Source organism: Hipposideros armiger, unplaced genomic scaffold (genome assembly GCF_001890085.2).
Source record: "Hipposideros armiger isolate ML-2016 unplaced genomic scaffold, ASM189008v1 scaffold_9, whole genome shotgun sequence".
Classification (NCBI taxonomy): domain Eukaryota; kingdom Metazoa; phylum Chordata; class Mammalia; order Chiroptera; family Hipposideridae; genus Hipposideros; species Hipposideros armiger.
In genome coordinates this window covers 4280425-4296845 of record NW_017731359.1, presented here as the reverse complement: position 1 = coordinate 4296845, position 16421 = coordinate 4280425, and the positions used below count along the sequence as shown (strand labels likewise).

Sequence of the window (16421 nt, the reverse complement as noted above, 5' to 3'; positions counted from 1 at the left end):
CTCCCTCACCTGGGAAGAGCGCAATGATGGTGCCAACTTGGGCCAGTGAAGCAATGTCCTCCACAACTAGACTGAAGAACAAAAAAAAGGACAGCAACTTGTCTGTTCCCCTTCCCCCAATTCCCCAATGAAAATCTTAAAAAAAAAAAAGAACTCTTTTCATCTTGCAAAACTGAAAGTCTGTACCTATTAAACATTTTGTTTCTCCATTCATTGGTCGATGGACACTTGAGTTGCTTCCACCTCTTGGCTATTGAGAATAATGCTGCTGTGAACATGGATGTACAAATATCTGTTCAAGCCTCTGCTCTCAGTTCTTTTGGGTATATTCACAGAAGTGGAATTTCTAGATCATGTGGCAATCCAATTTTTAGTTATTTAGTAGCTGCCATAGTATTTTCTATATAGTGGCTGCTCCATTTTATATCCCCATCAACAGTGCATGTGTTCCAATTTCTCCACATCCTTGCCAACACTTGTTATTTTCTGTTGTTTTTTTTATAACCTCATCATTTATTTTTTCATTTTTTTTAAGAACTTTTTATCTTTTTTTTTTAAACTTTATTGGGGAACAGTGTGTTTTTCCCAGGCCCCATCAATTCCAAGTCAAGTTGTTGTCCTTCAGTCTTAGTTGTGGAGGGCGCAGCTCAGCTCCAAGTCCAGTCGCCGTTTTCAATCTAGTTGCGGAGGGGGGCGGGGCGGGGGGTGCAGCCCACCATCCCATGCAGGAGTCCAACGGGCAACCTTGTTGTTAAGAGCACACACTCTAACCAACTGAGCCATCCGACTGCCCTAACCTCATTATTTCTTACCCCTTTCACAGTGACCATCCTGAACCAAGCCATTTCAGTTTTTGCCTGGATGACTGCAAGAGAATCTCAACTAATCTCCCTGCTTCTGCCTTCATCCCCTTTAGTCTTCTCAGCATCACTCCTCTGTGCACAACCTCCAGTGCCTTCCTCCCATCCCACTCAGGAAAAGCCAAAGTTCTTACAATGGCCTGTGAGGCTCTGCACATTTGCTCCCCTCCCTCGCCACTCTGACTCATTTCCTACTTGTTTGATCTACTCCAGCCACACTGGCTTTTTTTCTGCTCCAGATAATCTGTCCACTGCCTCAGGGCCCCTGCCCTGTTTTCTCTACCTGGAATACTCTTTCTTTAGATATTCTTAAGGTAACTTGCTACTTTTCTTCCTTCAGGTTTTGTTCAGATGTCCATTTCTCAGTGAGGCTTCTGGGGCCCTCATCCATTTTCTGCCTCTCTCAGCCCTGTGCTGTGCTGTGCCTGGGGAGAATGATTCCAGGGCTTTCTTGCCTTCAGGCTTCTGGACGGGTTTGGTCCATGGGAGGTGCTGCCAGGAGATTAAGGGCAAAAGCAAAAACCTGTTTGGGTTATTTTTTTCCCTCTGTCCACCCTGCTCTGGATGGTGGTCCCATCTCTCTTGGACCACAGCTGCATTTGGGAGGGGTAGTCCTCACTCTCCAGCTCTTCCCCAACCCCTGACTCCCGATGACACCATTTCCTACCTTTGCCCTCCAGTCCTTAAAGTTGTAATGCTTTTCTGCTGTCACTCAGTACCCCTGTTGGTTTCCTGAACCCTGACCATTCCTCTCTCGCCCCTTCACTAAGACTTGAATCCCTCCTCTTACCCAAGCTGGATTCTGTCTCCTGCTAGACCCTTACTGAAACGCCTTCTAGGTCACTTTATTGACAATTTTCAACCCTATTTTCTGTCCTGTGAATTGGCACTTCCCATTCTGTCCTTCTATAAAGCACATATTATCTAACATAATATATGAGTATATTTACTTATTTTTCTCGAACCCCCAAACTTGGGGATGGAAGGCCCAAGGATGCAGGGATGTTTGTTCACTATTGTATCTCCAGTGCTTGGTACATAGCAGGCAAATATTTGTTGGATGAATGAATGAATGAATGAATGAATGAATGAACGAAGGAACGATCGACAAGGGAGCTATGGAGAAGACAGCAATGTGGTCCAAGTTGCAGGCAGAAGAGCTGACTCTCAGTTTCTCCTTTCCACTCCCCGCCTCCGCCCGGAATGCTGAGTGCCCTGGAAGGAGGCGGAAATGAGCGCGCTCCAACAGCCCTCCAGCCGGGTGTTTACTTAATTAGGACCTGTATCCCGAGGCTCGTTTGTGTTTAACCGTCCGCTTAATGGCTTCATCTGGCTCCTGGCGGGCGAAGGGGAACCTGCGAGGCGAGGATAGGCGGAGCTTTGGGGTGCATTCTGGGACCTGCCCGGTCACGTTGTGTCCTTGCGCGCGGGTAACCAACCTCCCCTCTCGCACGGAAATCGCCCCCTGCGGGAGAGCGAGGCGAGGGAGGCGCGGAGTTGAGCTAGCAGCCTCCGGTATTTCTGCGCTTTGTCTACCTTCAACTCCTAACCCCCACCTGCGGGACCACAGGCCGGATAACCGAGCGCTCTGGTGATTGACCAGATGCCAATTGCTCGCTATACTACGAGCCGTGAAATTGAAGGATAATAGCGTTTCTCATTCTCTTAGTCTGGGGAATGTAAGGGTGCTAGAGAGGAGAGAAACGGCTCGCGAGGCGGAGGAGGACAAATGAGCCGGATACTAAAGCAATACCAGGAAACATTTGGGCACTTGCTCTTCGCCAGGTACTGAGGTTAGCATTTTAGACGTGTTAATTTAATTCCGGTCTATATGTATTGATTAATTTAATCCTAGTACTTCAGATGGGCGATGTCACACAATAGCCCTATTTGATGCAGGCAGAACTGCGGTTCAGAGGGGTTATTTCACTTGCCTGAGGACACAGTGCTAACAAGTGGTGCAACTCAGGTTTGAACACAGGCAGTGAGCCCCAGAGCCGATGTTCAGCTAGACAGAGGACTCACTCCGTCGCAGGCGCAATCCATCCTTTTTAGAGACAGGCCTGGTGGTGGGAAGGACAAGGAAGCCACCAGGTTAGCCCTTGAGGGCCAAAGAATCTATAATTGGACACTTTAGTCTCCTAAATCTGACCTGGGGAAGGGCCTCAGGGAAAAAGAGGGTGGGGAGAGAGCATGCAGAGTGGAGCGATTGAGTCTAGGGACAGTTTCTGCCCCCAGGGCCCACTTGTGTGCTGCGAAGTGGAAAGCATTTCAGGTCCACCCGCTTGTCTCCCAGGAAGGGTGAAGGAGAGTTGTGTTCAGGGAGGCTCACTGAAAGGCTGCTTTACACAGCAAGCAGCTTTTACTTAGATTGTATTCAGTATTTCAGACCAATAAAAAGCCGCGTTTTAAAAAGTGCCTTTATTTAAGTTGAGAAAGTGTTATTTATGTTTTATGGGGGGGGTAGGTTGTTGCTGGAGATTATGGACCTGATAATCACCCCTCTACCTCGCACCCTTTGGCGCCACCACGGCTTCCGACCTCTGAGACCTTTTTTTCCAGCCTCCATTTGTTCGGCTGTGCAAGAGAAGTAATGGGTCTTCTGCAAGTTACAGCAGATTTTGTAACGCGGCCCCTCGCGACTCAATGCGTTTTAAACTCTCGGGATCCTCGGAGCGGGCTGGCGTGGGAGGTGGAGAAAGGCGGGGGGCAGACCTTGCTGCAGCCGGGCGTGAGGCGGACAACCCGTCTCCATCAGAGCTTTGGGTAACAGAGCGCCTTGAGGTGGGGGGGGCATGAACGGGGGCGCCTCTGTTTCCATTCAGGTTGAGATGCCTCTCCCCTTTTTTCCGCTATAGCCGCAAGACACAGAAACATTTTCTTAGCGTGTTGCAGAGGCTGAGGAGTGGGGTGTATTTTTGTTTGCTTTTTTCCTCGAACCCAGAACCTGCGAGACGAGCTCAGTCCCCACCAGAAGTAGTTCTGGAAAAGCCGAGAGAACTCAAGGACTAGAGGAGCTTCGCGGGTGCCTGGACAACGCCAGCCGCGGCCCCACCTGCGAAGGGGCGGGACCTTGCGGCGCTGGACCAATCAGCACCTACCTGCGGCTCACCTGGCCTCCTCCCGCTGGTTCCTGAGAGCTGCGGCGCTCAAAGGGGTGCGGAGAGCTTAGAGGAACACTAGCCCACGGTAGCGGCAGCTTCTTTACCTCTCTCTCCAGGCATGGGGCTCCCTAGTGGAACTCTCGCGTCCCTCGTCCTCCGCCTCTTCCTCCTACTCCAGGTACCCCCACTGCCTCCCCTTGCCCGGGGCTGGACACTCCCAGGAGGACGGGCGGGGTCCGTATGCTGCGGTGGCGTCGGGAGAGAGCTCCTTGAGGCCACGGTAGCCCGACAAGCCCCGTAAGGAATCCCAGGATGGGTGTGCAGTGCTTGTAACGCAACTTCCCTCTTCCTTGCCTTCCCTCAGGCGCAGGTTTGTTGGCAGCCGTGGGCGGCCTCCGAGCCGTGCCGGACGGACTTCGGGGGAGCTAAAGTGACCTTGGAGGCGGGAGGCGCGGAGCTGGAGTCGAGCCAGGCGCCGGGGAAAGGTAAGACCTTCCGGTAGCCCACCTGGTGCAACCGCGGGCTGCGAAACGGGTCGAAACTGCACGTGGTCCGCTTCGGTGTGGCCCGCACGAGGTGTGTCCAGGCTGGGGCGGGGGACTTATGGCGCCCCCTCAGGTATGGGGGAGGTGCAGAAAGCATCTTGGGGGCAGGGATGGGGTGGGCGTATGACCGTGAACGCCGAAGAGTGTAGCGCCCTCTGACGTCTAGCCCCTCTTTGCCCGGCTGCCGCGGTTTACCTTGACCCCCTCCTCCGGGGTGTGGTGCGGCTGAGCTCACCCAGCCAGGGTGTGGGAGGCTTTTCCCCGCTGGCCCCAGCGGAGGAATGCGCGGTCCACATTCTTCCCCCAGCCCCCGCGCAGGTGTGGGGATGAGCCTTGCCCCGGGCAGCCCCCTTCGCCCCTCTTGGGCCCCCTTTGTGTACGGTGCTTTGTGTCTCCGACAGACAGACCGGGTCTGTTTCTCTTCTTCGCGCTCCCCTCCCCCGCCCCCCTTCTTCCCCGGCAGCTGGAATGCACTCTTAACCCTGCCCTTCCCGGAGGGTCTGCGCCCCTGCAGCCTGCCTGGAAACTGGGTCCGGCACACCTGGGCTGGGGCCATCACGCACTGGGCACTCCCCCGCGTCCCCCCCCCCAGCTCCAGTGCCTTAGGACTGGTATGTTAGGGCACTTGGGGGAATGGGAGTCCCAAGCAAGAAGGTCTTGAGCTGCAGGAGTAGTGGATGGGAGATCAAAGCACATTTTTGATCTTTCATTTACTTGTTTACCACCCCTCTAGTTCAAAAACTTGAAAGGGGGGCTCACTTTGGTGCGGAGAACCAGTGTGTTATGAGACTCAGGCAGCTGCCTGCTAATGGAGGCCTCTTTCCCTCCACACCAGGACCCTGTGTGTGTGTGTGGGGGGGAGGGGGGCGCATAAAGGGGGTAGGGGGTCTTCCACTGGAGCAAACCCAAGTTCTTTAAACACAGGTGTAACTCAGTATTCTTGGGTAGGGTTCCAAAGGATACTTAACCTGTAAAATTGTTCAAGAACATTTTTCTGGGCAGGGGAATCTACAGTTTACCTGGCTTTCAAAATAATTAAAGTTGCCATCAAGCCTTTTTCTCAGCCCCCATCAGCATACCCCTCACCCCAGGTACAAATTCCCACAGCTTGCTGATGCCTAGGGGAACAGAATGGCTCTCCTTTGTTTTTCCAAAAGAGGATTGGGGGCCATGAGTCTGTAGCCTTTTTTTCTTCTTTTCCCAAATAACTCTGCAGATTGACAGAAACAATTAACACCCAGGCTAGGCCAGGCTCCTTAAACTCTTGGCTGTAGAGAGGCGAGGAGAGGCATTAGGAGGCCATGCCTCATAAACTTTAAATTCTTGCGCATGGGTTTATTACTGACTGGCTAACAAACTGCAGCTCAGCCAACCTGTAAAAATGTTAACTTGGGCAGGGCCCCAAATCCAATTCCGCTCCCTGAGGAAGCTTTATTGCTAACCAAAGTGCTGCCAAAACTGTACCCCTCCCCCTCATTGTCAAGTTCTCTGACTACAGTCTTGGAGAGCAAGCTGTGGCTTTGAGTGTTGTCTGTGCTTTATCTTTCTTACTGAAGCAAGAAATATCAGATTAACTGTCAGTTCACTATGCTTGAGGTTGTTGAGGGGAAGTGGTGATCAGGTTTTCGATTTCATGGTCCGGTTGGCAAGTGCTTCCAGGTGACGTCAGGCATTTTAAACCTTTTGAGAAAATTCTGCTTTCTCGGATGTCTGGTTTATGGTTGTGAAAAGAGTGGGTTCATGCCAGGAGCACACCTGGGTTATGAAACAAAGGGTAGGTTCATGTGCTTGGCTAACCCTGAGCCTCCATGCAGCATGTCTGGTTCTTAAAGCAGTCTTCCCTTGAAGTTGGCTGCTGCCTTTTTAAATTAAAAGCAAGTTTCTGGGCTCAATTGGACCCATTAAGTGTTGGGCTGCCCTAACAAAAATATTGGTATCTCTCCCCTTAGTCGTAGGCTGCTGACATCTTTCTATCTTCCTACCTCCAGCCTTGCTCCCCCTCAATACCCAGGATGGATCCAGCCCTGTTGAAAGGGTTATCCTGAGGGGACATACAAACTCTAAAGTTTGGCCAAGCAGACAACAGCTTCCATACTACCAAGGAACAACTGCCCCTGTTGTTCTCCCCTGGGTTATGAATATCACCGGTGTTTATGAAGTTGAGCTCAAAGAAGTTATCTGATATAATTAATACCTTGTTTGTACGTGCAGTTTCCTCTTCAAAGCACTTCCACAACTCCGAGCTTGCTTTATCCCCCTGATGTGCTCTTGAAGCTGGTACGGTAAAAATTAAACAACTTGAGCTCTTAATCTCAGAGTTGGGACTTCTGAAACCCTGTAGCCCAGCCTTGCTGGAGGTTTGAAAGGTGAAGAAACGAAGAAACATCTTCATGAATTCAATCTGCATGGCTAAACAGCTCATGAGCTTCATAGACATGACTCTTCCCTCTAGGTTTATGCCCAGGACCTGATACATAATAGGATACCTAGTGGTATTTGCATGAATTGTGACAATCTTGTGAAGATCTGCCTGTTTTGCAGATGAAACCTGAGTGGTTGGGCTTCACCAGTCATCACTGCAGTGACCAGCTGGGACTTGAATGGAAGTTTCTGACTCCTAAGCTCCCTGTCATTTTTTACTACGAGAAAGTGGGAGGTGGATGAAATTAAGTGGAATGTTAGAGCGCCAAATCCCACGGGCACCCATAGCAACCCCCTAACCCAAAGGCACTTACTCATTTATTCCTTTTTATCATAGGGGTTTCTAGAAACATTATTGTAGAGGAAACTGGCTTGGATAGAGCCTCCAAGTGTCCTAGCAATGGGGGCTGGGATCAGGTGAAGCTGGGCTTGCCTAAACCAAGAATGGGAGGTTAACCTGGAGGGAAGTAAATCTGGAGGGAGGTAGAGCAGGAACGTTTCCCCATCACAACCCCACAAGTCTCGGATCCACCTTCCTTCAAATGTGGTTAGGAAGCAAAGATAAAGGAGAGGTGGGAAGAAGGAACTTGCATATTAGTGCAGTGATTAAAAGTGAGTGACCTAAAGTGGTCTGTACATCCTTAATGGTGCACAGTTGAGAGAGGCAACTTCATGACAATAAAAGGAATCTAGTGCTTCCTATAGCCCCTGAGCAGGTTCAGCTTGTCCTTAGCGTTTGAGTAAGAGTGAAGCTAACCCTCATTGGCTTTGGTAAGAAACTTCAAAGTTCAGTAATGAATCTGACAGCGTGAGTTTGCTTCATTGGTTTTGCTTATTTCAACTTGTATAAAAATTGCCTTTTGTTTTGGAGCCCCATTCTGGGCTATGCCCTCTATTTACATTTTGTTCTTTTAGTAAACATATATTTAGCATCTGCATGTATCAGGCACTGTTATAGAACTGCGGCTAAGCAATGAACGAAACTAAGTCCCTGCCATTGGGAGTTCACTGTCTCATGAGTTATTTTTATGCTTACCACTGCCTTACAAAGCAGGTGGTGGTAACTTCCCCTTAGCTGTAAAATGGGGGTAAGGAACTTGGCATGAGGTCCCTGAGGCAGCAAGCAGTAAGGCCAGGGTTTAAACCCAGGGGGAATTCCACAGTGCCTGATAAGATAAATCTGCCTCTGAGGAATGAATATTTGGGAACTGGGGCTTCAAGCCTGGCTGGCTGCCTTCCTGGCTCAGCAGCGGAGTAGGGTTGGTTGTCGTAGCCTGTTGTACATCACTGTTAGCTTGTGCCTGGGGAGCAGGTCTCAAACCTCTAGTCTCCCTCCTCCTCCTCCTCACATGGCACTGTTCCTAGGTTACCCTTCAAGGTGCCCTCCCTTCCTGCTGTGTGAGGAAGGCATGGCTTACCAGGAGCAATGAGTTTCCAGGGCTGGAAACTAGCTCTGCAAAGCATTGGGAGAGTGACAGAGGAGAATGAGGGAGAGAAGGGCCTCCCCTGCTCAAATTTATTGAAGCTTTGGCTCTGAGACTGAACAGCCTCTCTTCAGAGAACCACTGTTATTAAAGAATAACATACGTGGAGGAAAGTGCCCAAATGATAAGTGTACTACTTGAACATCACTGAAAACACCTTGTATCTAGCACACAGATCAAGAAACAGCATTAGCAGCGCCTCAGATGCCCCTTCCTTCCCAGCCCCTCCCCTCCCCCCATAAGAATACCACTGTCCTGACTTCTAATATCATGACTTAATTTACCTGTGTTTGAACGCTATGTAAGAGAATCATAGAGACTGACCTCTTGGATCTGGCTTCATTACTGCACATTGTGAGCCTCTTGCGTGTTTCTGGATGTAGTTGTAGTTGATTTTCATTGTGTTGTAGTCATCGTTATGTGACTGTCCACAGTTCTGTTGGCACAGGCATTTAAAGAGTTTCCATTTTTTGACTAATTACTGGTGCTGCTGTGAACACTATTGTTCAAGTCTTTCGCTGAAACTATATATATAGACCTGATCTGTTGGATACATACCTCAGAGCATAAGTGCTGGGTTAACTGAGGCTCTCAGCACTGTGGTCGGGTACTGAGAAGTCAGATTTTCTCTTTTGAAGTAGCTGAATCTCTTCTGGATTCAATCACCCTCCTCCCCCAACAGTCTCTTTACCAGACCCATCCCTCCTGGATTCTTGCTTCTCACCTGGCCCTATGCTAAGAGACAGCAAAGTCTTTATCTTGTACTTGGTAACTGTCCTTTGCCTTGGGGGAGAAATCTTTTCCTTTATTTGTCCTTAAGCTAATGCTTGTCACTTTCCCCCAAAGTAGAAAGGAAATCTGGAAAGGGCCATGACTTTCTTAGGTGAGATCTTCCTGGGTGAAGATTTTTATCCTGGCGGGTGTGTGGGTGTGTGGGTGAGGCGGCAGCCTCCTCATATGGCCAAAGTGGCTCCTCCTTCAGTACAGAGGCAGTGAGGTGTCTGAGATCCAAAGCCAAGGTGAGTCATTCAGCCAACAAATGTGTGCATACCTACTGGGTGCTAGATGTTCAGAAGTGAGCAAGACCTACAGCTCCTTAACCTCAGTGGGCTCTTCTGATTAGAGGATGAAGCAGATCAGACACCAGGCAATTTTAATAATGAATCTTTCCTTCGGCAAATATTTGTTGAGTACCTGCTAAGTCCCATGTAGTGTTCTAGGAGTGCCGGGGATACATTAGTGACCAAAACATGAAAAAAACCCCAGGCTTCATGGGCTACTATTTACCTGTTAGTGGAGGGAGACAGACACAGTAAGTTATTTATGTATGTATATATGTGTATGTGTATATATTTACATATATGTATATATATAAAATACATATACATATATATGCATATAGGTGTATGTATATGACTGAGTGAGAGGTGGGGGAGGAAAAATACAGAGTCACATAGGAAGGACTGCTGACATGTTCTGAGGGGCGACCTAGGAGAAGTGATGCCCAGGCTGGAGGCTGGGGAAGTTATACCAGGGGGTTGGGGCATGAGAGGTGGCAGGGAGTGTTCCTGGCAAGGGAACAATATATGGATTCCAGGAACTTAAATACATGTAGTCTGGCTGATCCTTAGAGTATAAGGTGGGGAGAGGGAAAGGAGACGTAGGCAGGGTCCAGCCCAGCGTGGAATTTGTCTCCCCCCATAACAGAGGCAGCAAGGTGTTTGGGAAAGGCAGGAGATGTGGCTGAAGTCCCAGTTGTTCCCCCCGTGGAAGTCAGAGTCTCTGAAGTGTCCTCTGGAACCAGGATACTGGGCCCCACTTCCAGCATTCCTTCTCGATCCCCCTCCCGGACTTGCCCCAGACCTGAGGATGAGGACGTTGTCAGCCTCAGTTGAATTTTCACCCTCATTTCATTTAGTTCCTGACGTTGTCAACCCAGGCAGCAGGGCTGGTAAGAAAGGGCTTTCAAACAAAACAAAAACACAACCTAAAGACCATTTGTCAGGAGCTTACTGAGTTCCAGAAACTACACTGTGTACTTTGTGTAATAAGCCCCTTTAATCCTCCTAAAAGCCCCAAGGGGGGTAGATTTGGCCTCATTTAACTGGATAGGAAACCTGGGCTTGTAACTTTGTAACTTAGCCAAGGTCACCCAGCTAGTAAATTGTGGAGTTAGGGTTTGAACCCAGGTTGGGCTCCTAAGTGTGAGGCACTAACCATTTGGGAGTCAGGATGAGAGAGGGAAAGGGTGTGAGTTCTCTGGCCCCAGCCAAGCTGGAGGAAGGTTGGAAATAGTTAACTTCTGACCCAAGAGCTTCAAATTCCTGTCGCCTCCACAGGCCTCTGTTAATCACCAGGAGCTGGAGTTGGGGGGATGTGGCATTTCTATCAAAACCCCTGGCCTGCCTTTTAGGATGTAGTGGGGGATAAGGGAGGGTTCAGATACCAGGACCGATAGCAAGCTCTCACTGACACTTCTCAGCAGAGAGTCTGCATCTGGCTGTTCATCTCCCCCCTCTCCTCGCCCCTCCCCAGCATTAAGGACCTCCCCCTTAAGTGCAGGAGCTTGATATACTCTGCCCCCCCTTCCTCTCCCCCAGCGGAATCTGAGCACCCTTGTGGTTCTGGTTTACCTAGAGCATCAGCGGGCTGCACATTCCTTAAGCTGACAGAATCCCCTCGGGGTTGCAGTGGCCATGGTCCTGCTGCTTGTTCACTGAACCCAAATGCCTTGTCCTGGGAAGGCAAGCCAAATGAACACCTTTCTTTCTCCTTTACCCCATCTTTGAACTCACAACTGGCTCTATCACTATCACTGTCTGACTTCTGCGAAAAGGACTCACAGCCAGGATGTGGGAGGGCTGGTGGCTACTTCGCCCACATGAGAACCTCTCGAGGGGGGAGAGATCTGTTCTCCCCCAGGACTGAGGCATTTCAAGGGCTAGATAGGGAGACGCGGCTGAGGAAGCACCATCCCTGGCTTTCCTCTTCCCCAATCTTAGTAACCCCACTTTTGCTTGTTTAAGAACATATAATATTAGTTAGAAATTACATTTCCCTTACCAAGAGAAATAGGTTGGTCTTGCCCAGGGGTTCTGACCTCAGGGTCTCACATTACTTTTAGGAAGTCTTTGCTCCCCTGGAATTGTGTACACAAGTGCATGTGTAATTTTCTGAGAAGATTCTTCCCCCAAGTTTGGGAACCATAGCATATTCCCCACTCTCCCCCGCCCCCCAGTTCAGGTCCATTCAGAAGTTCTTTTTTTTTAAATTTTTTAAAAGATTTTATTGGGGAAGGGGAACAGCCAAGTTGTTGTCCTTCAATCTTAGTTGTGGAGGGCGCAGCTAGCTCAGCTCCAAGTCTAGTTGCCATCCAGCCGCCCATTGGCAGCTCGTGGCCGCTCAGCTCAAGGTGCTGTGTTCAATCTTAGTTGCAGGTGGGCATAGCCACCATCCCATGAGGGAGTTGAACTGGCAACCTTGTTGTTAGGAGCGTGTGCTGTCACCAGCTGAGCCATCCTGCCACCTGTTGGCAGCTCAGTGGTAGCTCAGCTTGGGCACAGCTCACTGGCCCATGTGGGAATCAAACTGGCAACCCTGTTGCTCAGAGCTCGCACTCATAACCAACTGAGCCACTCGGTCGGCCCCATAAGTTCTTTAGACTCTAGTCCAACCCAGTACGGGGGATAAGCCTGATGGTGTACAGCTGGGCACAGACAAGGGAAAATGGGGTACTAGGCCTGAGGCAAGTTACTCTGGTCTCAGCTTCTTAGCCTTGAGGCTCCAGCTGTCCTACTGTGAGAAGTGCCTCCATGGCCTTTGAGCTATGAGGAGGTGGACTGCTGGTTGGTCAGTTAGAGGGCAGGGCTGGAGGGCTCAGCTACCATCCTGCGTGTCTTGCTAAGGCTGGCTGCCTTCTCACAACGAGCCCCATCTTGTTGTAGCTTCAGGCAGAGAGAAAAGACAGCTACTTGTGGGCTTTCCACACACAAGCCAGAACAAGATGCCAAGCCCACACCCTGCCCTTTCCTTGTGAAGTCGGCTTCAGCCCGGGCTTCCCACCAAGCTTCAGGACCTGCTATTTTCTTGTCTTTTATGGTCTTTTTCCGCTTCCAGAGTTCTCCTGCATTCCCCAACTGCAACTCAACCACACTCTCAACTGGTTTGCCCCTGCCTTTGGCCTCTGAGTCAGTAATTTGCAAGCTTGACTGAGTATCAGAATTGCCTAGGGAGCTTTTTAAATTTTATAATAGTCCCCTCCATGTATACTGTTTTTTATTATTTATGTAGCGTTGGGCTGCTTCGTTGGGATTTTACATTAATACATGAATATATGTTCATATAAAAGCCATGTTTTTCAATCAAATATGTAGCACTTACTATGTGACATGTACCCCTCTTAGCATTTTATATGCATTAGCTTGTTTAATCACCATGATATGCCTTGAAAGGTACTATTATCCCCATTTTACAGATGAGGAAACTGAGGCCAGAGAGGCTAAGTCATTTGCCCCAAATCACACAACTAGTGAATATCAGAGTTTGGATTCAAATCTCAGCAGCTTGAGCTTTAACCACTGAATGCTACTGCCTCTAAATGGAAGCAAATCAGAAATAAATGCTTGCAAGCTCTTCTCTTCCTCAGTTCTACTCCCTAAGGATGAGCAAAGGTAATGGCTTGTGAATCCTACATTCACATCTACAGTGTGAATCCTTATAGACCTTTTTCTTTACCAGAAATTTATGGATGCATACTGGAATTTTTAAAACAAGCATTGGGCTGTGCATGCAAACGTTATTCTGCAACTTGCTTTTCTAACTCACTAAATACACATCTATCTTGTTCTTTAACAGCTCCATGGTCTACATGGTGGATATACCATGATTTATATAGCTAACTCCCCTTCTTATTTTGTACAGATGTGGAGGTGGGGAGGGGTTAACATAAAATTCGTAAAGTGTTTGGAGTTTTAGAAATCTAACTGTAAGGAATCACCTTATTAGGAAAGACTGCTGTAGAATGATGATCGAATGAATTGTTCATCTTAACCCCATCCAGGTGAATGAAGCTTTGATGTTTGGATAATACCTTTAAGACAAGCTTTGCTGTAAGCTTCATAAGGTTACTCTACCACTTAAACATCATTAATTTTTATACTAACCATTGTTTTACATATTAATTATCTATTTTAAATGCATTTAAAATCAGCAAAAAAGAAAATTTTAAATTGCATAACTCAGAAGTACACTATCACATTTATTAGCATTTGCATTGTCTTTCTTCAGTGTTGAGAGCTTGAGAATGTACCATTCAGTCAAAGCAAAACTGTATTTTTTCTGGTTTTCTGTAGATTTCAAAATCTAGTTAGCCAGCATTGTGCTGAATAAAAGTTGATCTCCATTCTGAAAGAGAAGACTCATTCCTGGTCTTTCCCTCAAGAGGAGCTTATGGGTTTTTTCTGAAATCAAATTTTGTTGCAAAATAAACAGCCTTCCTTGTACAGGGTTGTTGCATTGCTATAAAAGATGCATTCTTGAAAACCTCAGACAGTTCCTAAGTCTCATGATTCAAGACTTATATTCTCGTATGGACATGTGTGAAGTATACGTGTGTGGAGTGAGGGAGCTAGGGAGATGCTTACAATTCACTAGTCTCTCCAGTTTTGAAATCGTGTGACTCTTTATACCTTTTCTTAGTTTGGGAGATCGGCATTTCTTCAAATGCTGCATACAAAGTGAGACTTAATATTTATGGCACCATTTCAAATTTCTGTAATTGAAGTTTGCATAAAATATAGCTGTATAATGTAGAGAATGCCCGAGCTGGAGTTCCAGAGCCACTGTGCCTGGGTTAATCTGTTTGTCCACTTATTAGCTATGGAAACTTGGGTAAGTTGCTTAACTTGTGTGCCTCAATTTTCTCACCTGTAAAAGGATAATAATGGGGATCTCATAAGGCTGTAGTGAGGATTAAATGAGTTAGTATATGAAAAACATATAGTTAAATAAACGTTGTTGGTGATGGTAATATTGGGTTGTCGGAAAAGTCATGACACATTTTTGCAATGAAAAACATGGAAAAAATACGTCATGACTTTTGTGACAACCCAATAGTATTGTTACAGCTGGACAAGTTTGTATTCATATTATTTTAGAATGCATTCCTAGAAGCAAAAGTGCTGGGTAAAAGGACTCTCATAGTTCATTCAACAATTATTGAATACCTGGTTTGTATCAGGCACTGTACTAAGTACTGAGTTAATAGTGATAACCAAATTCTTTTTTTTTTTTTTTAAGCTGAGCCATCCTGCCACCTATTGGCAGCTGAGCGGCAACTCAGCTCAAGCCGGGAATCGAACTGCTGTTGCTCAGAGCTCACACTCTTGAGTGAGCTTTTAACCAACTGAGCCACTCAGCCAACCCACCAAATTCTAACACAGTCTTTGCCTTTGGGCAATGGAGAAACTAGTAAGGGAGTTAGGCAATCAGATAAAAGCAAGTAAACATAATTGCAAGTTGTAATGAATTCTGTGGAAGGAAGTTACATAGAGCTTAGGAGAGTTTTTAACAGGGGAAACTGATCTACTTTGGGAGGGTTGAGGGAAAGTGTCCCTGAGAAAGTAACTTTTGAATTTGGATCTGAAGGATGTTAAGGGTTAACTGGGTAAAATTGGAGTGGGAATATAGGGAGTTACTGTTCTAGACAGAGGAAGCAGCATGTGCAAAGGTCCTGAGGCAAGGGGGTTATGATGCATTTAAGAAGAGAATTAGTGTGGCTAGACAGAAATAGGGATTGAGCACATTAAAGATTTTGTTTTTTATCTTAAGAACAAGGGCACATCATTGATGAGCTTCAAACAAGGAAGTGGTCTTACTTCATTTTCTGAAATGTATCATCTGTTGCATGTTTAAAAGATCCCTTTTTTTGGGACCGGCCGAGTGGCTCAGTTGGTTAAGAGTTGGCTTAAGAGCGCAAGCTCTGAGCAACAGGGCCGCCGGTTTGATTCCCACATGGGCCAGTGACGCTGCGCCCGATCTGAGCTGTCACTGAGCTGCCAGCAGGTGGCAAGATGGCTCAGTTGGTGTAACAACAAGATTGCCTGCCCAGTGGTGGGCTATGCCCACCCGCAACTAAGACTGAACTCAGCACCTTGAACTGAGCTGCCACTTGGATGGCTCAATGGATAGAGCGTGCTCTCTTAACAACAAGGCTGCTGGTTCGACTCCCACATGGGATGGTGGCTACGCCCACCCGCAACTAAGATTGAAAATAGCACTTGAGCTTAGAGGCCGCTAGCTGCCGACATGCAGCCAGATGGCGACTGGCGCCCTCCACAAATGAAGACTGAAGAATAACAACTTGGCCGGTCCCTTTCCCCAATTTTCCAACACAGTCCCCCTCCCCCAATTCCCTAATAAAATCTTAAAAAAAAAATCCCTTTTTAAATGGAGATTTTTGCTTTTGCTTAAGCTAAAGATGAGATATGTACCAAAGTGGCGTGGGTAGAGGTGGAGAGGCATGAGTCTTGGTGATTGACAGGAGGGTGGGTCTGAGGGAGAAATGGTCTAGTAAGATGATGTTAGCTAACCATATGCCAGGCACTGTGCCAAGTATTAACTCATTTAACTGAGGTAGATATTATTAGCAACATTCCTATTTAATAGGTGAGAAAACAAACTTGTCCAAAGTCAGTGGTGAAACCAAAATTTGAGCCCAGGTACTCTAGACCCAGAATTTGGGATGCTTCTGAGACCTAGATTTTGGGTTTGAGTAGCAGAGTGCTTGATATGCCATTTCCTGAGAGACAGTGGGAAAAGACCATATTTAGGCTGAGAATACAATCAATAACGTTGTAAGCATTTCTTAGGGAGCCAGATGGACCAATGCCCTTTTGGGGAGTCCACTTCATAGTTGATGTGGAGGCCTTACCAACGCATTGTATTTCTGAAACTGATGTTGAATAACACTGTATGTCAACTATAATTATATATACATATAACCTCGGG

At 47.6% G+C, this 16421-nt stretch overlaps 1 protein-coding gene across 3 annotated transcripts in view; it reads left to right on the top strand.

The window, feature by feature from the left end:
* The first annotated feature begins 2331 nt into the window (after positions 1–2331).
* The window catches only part of CDH3 (cadherin 3), a 42763-nt gene continuing 28673 nt past the window's right edge, over positions 2332–16421 (top strand). For 2 of the 3 annotated variants that reach the window (XM_019653315.1, XM_019653298.1), the window contains exons 1-2: positions 3655–4142; positions 4329–4449. In XM_019653315.1, coding sequence (XP_019508860.1) covers positions 4083–4142; positions 4329–4449 — 181 coding nt within the window. In that variant the 5' untranslated portion in view covers positions 3655–4082. Of the gene's footprint in view, positions 2646–3654; positions 4143–4328; positions 4450–16421 lie in introns of those variants that run through there. The other variant, XM_019653305.1, reaches the window with a different exon arrangement.